At 46.9% G+C, this 5635-nt stretch overlaps 1 protein-coding gene across 2 annotated transcripts in view; it reads left to right on the top strand.

Moving 5' to 3' along the window:
* The first annotated feature begins 122 nt into the window (after positions 1-122).
* The window catches only part of LOC142564391 (uncharacterized), a 77551-nt gene continuing 72038 nt past the window's right edge, over positions 123-5635 (top strand). The window contains exons 1-2 of one of the 2 annotated variants that reach the window (XM_075675380.1): positions 123-835; positions 3476-3631. In XM_075675380.1, the coding sequence (XP_075531495.1) occupies positions 515-835; positions 3476-3631 (477 nt within the window). In that variant the 5' untranslated portion in view covers positions 123-514. The remainder of the gene's footprint in view (positions 836-3475; positions 3632-5635) is intronic. The other variant, XM_075675378.1, reaches the window with a different exon arrangement.

Raw genomic sequence — 5635 nt, 5'->3', positions numbered from 1 at the left:
AATACTGCGGCGTTTAGAAAAATATCGATTACTTTCAGAATTGCGATAAAAATGGCATTGCTTGACCTGTGGACGCACCTTTACATAACACGTCGTTGCTTTGGAAACCGTCGCCACAGGGATTGAGAAAAAAACGACACAAGGCGCGCTAACTCCACAAAATTAAAGAAAAACAAGAGCAGTTCGAAAGGCTTCTCGAGTGTTAGCTGTACGTGCTCATCACTGCAGTGCTTTTCCGAATCTCGGCGATTCCCAGGCTAAGCTTTCGCGCGCCGGCTGCCTGCCCCTAGCGACGGCTACTCGAAACCATGTGCTCCTTCCTTCCTTTGAGCTGATGTGTGTGTGTGTGTGCGTTCCATGACACGCTGTGCCCGTGAGGATGATTGCGGACAATAAACTCGCACGCGGCGATATTTTAAAGTAGGGAAGACAGAGGCGATCTCGGCCAGCCAGCATCGACAAGCAAGGGACGAAGCGGTGAAGTGTAAAAGGACCGGGGCAAGCAAACCGAGATATGTGGCAACAGTGGGGTGCTGCCGCGCAGCCCGCGGCCGCCGCTGCCGCCGCCGCGGCGGTAATGCCGACCGCGGCCGGACAGTCTTTTGTGCCGGCGGGACTGGGAGTGCTCGGCACGGTGGGGTGGCCCGCGGCAGCCCCGGCGTCCCAGCCGGCCGTCTCGTACGCCTGGCCCCAGTGGACCGCTGCTACGACGACCAGCGTCGCCGCCGCGGTGCCCACCGCGACGCCCGCAGCCGATGCCGGCGCAGCGGCGCCGGCCGCCGCTACCACAGCCGCCGCGGCAGCAACGCAGGAGGCCGCGGCAGCGACGCCCGAGGTTGGTGCTGCTCCGGCGCCCACCTGCGCACCCAACGCTCGCTGGCCGATTGCGGCCGCCACGCCGTGTTCCTCTCATTAAGTGCGCGCGCTTCTTTTGGACGTTGCAGCGGCAGGCCTCGCAACGGGCACGGCGCCCCCGAGTTGCGCCGCGGCTCAAAGCCAGCTCGCGGGAACCCGGATTAGTTAAAATCGCCACCTCCCCGCTTTCCCCAGAATGCTACGTCTCGCTCGAGACCTCAGTGGAGGCCATTTGCGACTGTTTACGGCGCTTCCCGAGCGTAACTGTTTTTCTCTGTACTTCGAATGGCCGCCACGCGGGTTCCCACAGTTCAGCGCGGCCCCAGCAGCCACTTGTGACTGTTCCGTGTTAATGCACAAAGAAAATGAAGTCGGTTGAACTTGTTCGGTTCTCTTGCATTCCCCGATTCCTCCTGCCGAAGCACTCTAATTAACGAATACAAGACGCTCATAGCTTTCCCTCCCCGAGCAACCGCGCGTTCACGCAAGAACGATGGCTTCTACAGCATGCCCGACATTTCCTTCTTATTGACGAGAAGGAAATGTGCCCTATGCGAAATTGGGTTCGCAGCGTCAATACATGTGCTGTTTCCAGGAATTCACTTAGTTTCTCAAAATCGGGCTTTGTTGCATAGAGCTGCCGTTTGCAAATCAATACCTCCAACAGGACTTTTCTATCCTGTTGATTTGCACTCCTGCGGGTTCTTCAAAACGAGGTTTTGTAATGGCACTTTTTGAAAATTTTGCTGACTAAAGATAGGCTCATTGCTCAAACTAGAACGAATGCCACTAGCCTTCTTTAGTCTTAATACTTCAGAGAAACACAACCTTCAGTTAGCTTTGTCATCCAGTTCTTAATTGCATACTGTGGTCTAGTGGCCTAAATTGTAGGCTTCAGTGTATTTAAATTTCACACATGCACTTCTTGGTAATAATAATAAAAACCTTGCAAAATTTGTGGCCGTTACAGTATTGGATGCTTGCCCATTTACAAGTATTCGGAACAATCTAACATAAAATGAGCTCAGATTCAGTGCTGCGGTTTCATTGAATCACCTTAATTTGATATCTTGAGAGAACACTGCTTTTTCACAGCAAATCTTGAGTGGCTTCAGGAGTTGTATACTACAACCCTTTAACCCATAAAAGTGTCATTGCTTATTGGTGGCAGTGCTTACATCTACAGTGTGCGTGGTCTAGGCTTGCTTAGCTAGCTGGTATGTTTCATTCTGGCATATGGCATGGCAACCGTAGCAGATATGTTAAGGGTGCCTTCAGACATGGATGACAAGTATGCACAATATTTCCAGTGTGTGCCACAGTGTGCGTTTGTCTCTTGGAGCCGTAGCTTGAAAACACTTATGCAGTAACAACTATGCAATATGAAAGAAATTATACATATACATATATATGTTGTTACAGTGGAAGCTTTTTAATTTGACTTAGTGTTCGCAATGTCTCCCAATGAAACGTGTCACGCTGTCAATAGTCACACTGTGGAAGAAAAAGGGCCTTTTGATTCACCTGCTCTAGCTGGTGGATGGTAATGGCATCGCACCACTGTTTGTGTTGAGGCACAGCCCTGTTGTGAAGGTACAGATAATGCTTGCACATGTCTATGCATTACGTAAAGCTGTGCCTGTTTACTATGCCACTACTCATTCAAATGTAATGGTGTGATGGAGTGGCATTATGGTCTTATAACTTTACATGGTGGCACCTTGAAGGCCATCGCCACATTTCTTCTAGACATAGATAGACAGATGGAGGCAAGGAGTAAGTGGCATGAGGGCTGTTTACTTTTCTTCCTTATCTGTGCCATAGAAAATGTTCATCTTGAGTATGGTTTGTGTGACTGTTGAATCTTTACGACAGACCGAAAAAAGAAGGCACCTCAGCCAGTGTCGAACAGCGGAACCTTAATTTCTGGAAAGCGCTGAATGCATTCATGGCGGAAACATCTGTTGAAAAAGACATACATTTTTCAAAGCATGTTGCATCCATGCTACTCACCCAGTGCCTACATGCACTGGCATGTACTTTAAAGCAGCTTCTCATGTTTGTCACACAGATGTCTGCTGCAAAGCACATTAACCACTGCTAACACTGGGTGGCTAAAAAGGATAGAGTGCAGGGCAGGTGGAAGTAGCAAGGCATTGTGCTTTCGTTGCGGGCCCAAGGTTTATACCAAAGCTGACCAAACTGCCACTTATGAGCTGCGCACAGTGCTTCTAGGGTCTAACTGTGGCTTGCATTCAGGTACATTGTCAAGCAGTGACTGTCTGCTGCCATTTAAGTATAAAAAATATAGTGCTAGCCCTTGTCAAAACAGACAGTTGTGAGGAACTTGAGCCTCTTAGCAGGTGCTGTTGCTTCTTAGCAGGTGAGGTAGACAGTTGCATCAAGTTCTGGCACTTCTGCGTTTTGGTTAAGCTTTTGAGCAATACAGAGGTCATTTTGTGGCTGCTGGGATATATTGGTCTGGTTGATAGTGGTTCATCTGCATTTGTAAATCAACTGAGGGTGTGGGGCAGGGATGCAGGCACGCTTGACACATGGAAGATGTGCCAGGCTTTGTTTGCATTGCTGACAGTGCTCATGTGTTAAATGTGTGTCGCAGGATGCAGAGCGCATGCAGCAGCTCAAGACCCAGGCTCACGCATGGCAGCAGGCACAGCAGCAGGCCTGGCTGGCCTGGTCCCAGCAGTGGGCCGGCTGGACGTCTGCCTACGAGGCAGCAGCAGTTGGCTCCCAGCAAGCAGCCGCGGCGCCCAAGGTCAGTGTCGACAGGAAACTTTTTTTCTGCCTGAACTGAATTTCTTGTTTACATAACGCCTGATCTTCGCGAAGCCCAAACGCCTTTCCACATCAAGGAAAATCGGAACAACTTGTTTGCCTTTATTTCTGGCCATCGAGGGTACATTGCCACAGAGGACAACAAAAAACTCTTAATAAAAGGTTGTTTGAGTTAAAATATAATGAGTATAATATTTATTTATTTAGTAATTGGTTTTCTTATCTATCCACAACTGATAATTTGCTCTAGCACCTCAGTAACGTTACTCTGGGCTATGCTATAAGTTTCTTATACTTGAGTCAGCATTTTGAGGTCTCGAACTTGGTATATAAAAAGTATATTGGGCTTTGGGGGGTTATAAATGCCGTATCTTTATTTTGCCACAATCTTTAACACCTTCGGGCATTGAAGGCATTGGAGTAAGTAAGTAGTGTGCTAGAAACATGAAAATTTTGCAAGTTTGTTTGACAGGATATTGGATCTAGGAGCAGAGAAACAACTAGACTCAGCCAGCAGAGCATTACACAGGGACGACTGAATGGAAACTTGAATGCACATTTTCTTTCATTGTAATTGCCCTGTGTAATATTGTGTTGGCCAAACCAGTCGAAATTTACGAACTAGCCTAGCAAAGTAACCCACGTCAGTCTACTAGAGAAACAAGGCACGCAAGAAGCAGGGTCTGCAAGACAGGTGCTTGGCACCTTCCTTCTTGAATGCCTTGCACTGATATTCAGTGTGGAGGGTTTTGGTGAGACATCAGATGTTTCTGGCAGGCTAGTTGGTTCACACCTGTGAAACTTAACTCACCGACCAGAAACACATAGACTGAGGCAAAGAAACAAACGAGCAAAATGTCTTCAATGTTTGTTTTCTTGCCTGTATCCATGTGCTTGTGTGTGGAGTGTTAAGTTTCAGACTAACAAATTAAGGGGACACCAAAAAATGATTGAATCGGTTTAGACTGGCATAGTGTTCCTTCAAAACTATATTTGTGTTAAAGAAAGAAAGTATATTACTGAAGAAGAAATTGAAAGTCAAGCTTCTTTTGAAGTTCATGACCAAACTGCAGCGCAATTGACATTGACTGTATCACAAGTACCTGTGTGTTTGCATGCTTTGCAGTTTTCATGCAGGAATAACTCCAAAAAAAAAGGTGCCAAGCTGAGCCTCTGAATATATATAGTACAATCTTTCTTTACTCATAAATAGCTTGCACCGAACAGATACTGTAGAAAATTCTGTGCCAGCCGGTGGGCCTGGTGTGTGAATTTCAAAGCATTGTCACTGCCCACCTTTAATTTTTGCTTCGGTCATAGGCCACTTTGGCATCCCATGGCCAGCTTTCGTTAACGTAGTCATTGTCTGACCTTCAACAGCTGCACTGGTCTGACTGTCACACTCAGGGACACACTTAGGGTTATCACACTTAGGGTTTGGGATAGCACTTGATCGCTGCTTCCAATTTTCATAACGTAAGCAGCCACCTGTTTCACTTCCGAAGCCACACTGCACTTGGGATGCATTTTCAGCTAGTTGCTTTAAAATGCTGCACTTTTGAATTGGAATTGAAGCGTAACAGAGCTTTTAACAATTACAGAGCTGACAGCAGCATAATAAAGTAATAAAATTAGTGAAAATTTTTCTGTCTTCAGCAGCCACATTCCTATAGAGGCAGAACACAAAAATGCTCAAAGAAAGTAGTCGAAATTACCGGAAGCCTCCCACTATGGATAATCTCATTACCCTATGGGTAGCTTTAGAATGTTAAACCTGTCATTACTCCCATAATTGTTTGCTGCAAGTTGGTTTTGGTACTCACAGCATGTGCACTTCCTTGTAGTGCAGAATATTGTGTACTGTATGCTGTAGTGATCTTTCTGATGTTCCATTCCCCCGGTCATGTCATCAATGGTGACACTAACGCTATTGCGTTAGAGCTGTAAATGTCTGACATTAAGTCTAGTGGTAAATGCGAGCTTT

This window comes from Dermacentor variabilis, chromosome 11, assembly GCF_050947875.1.
Source record: "Dermacentor variabilis isolate Ectoservices chromosome 11, ASM5094787v1, whole genome shotgun sequence".
Taxonomy (NCBI): Eukaryota; Metazoa; Arthropoda; class Arachnida; order Ixodida; family Ixodidae; genus Dermacentor; species Dermacentor variabilis.
The sequence above is the reverse complement of the archived record's forward strand: the minus strand, read 5'-3'. Positions and strand labels throughout refer to the sequence as shown.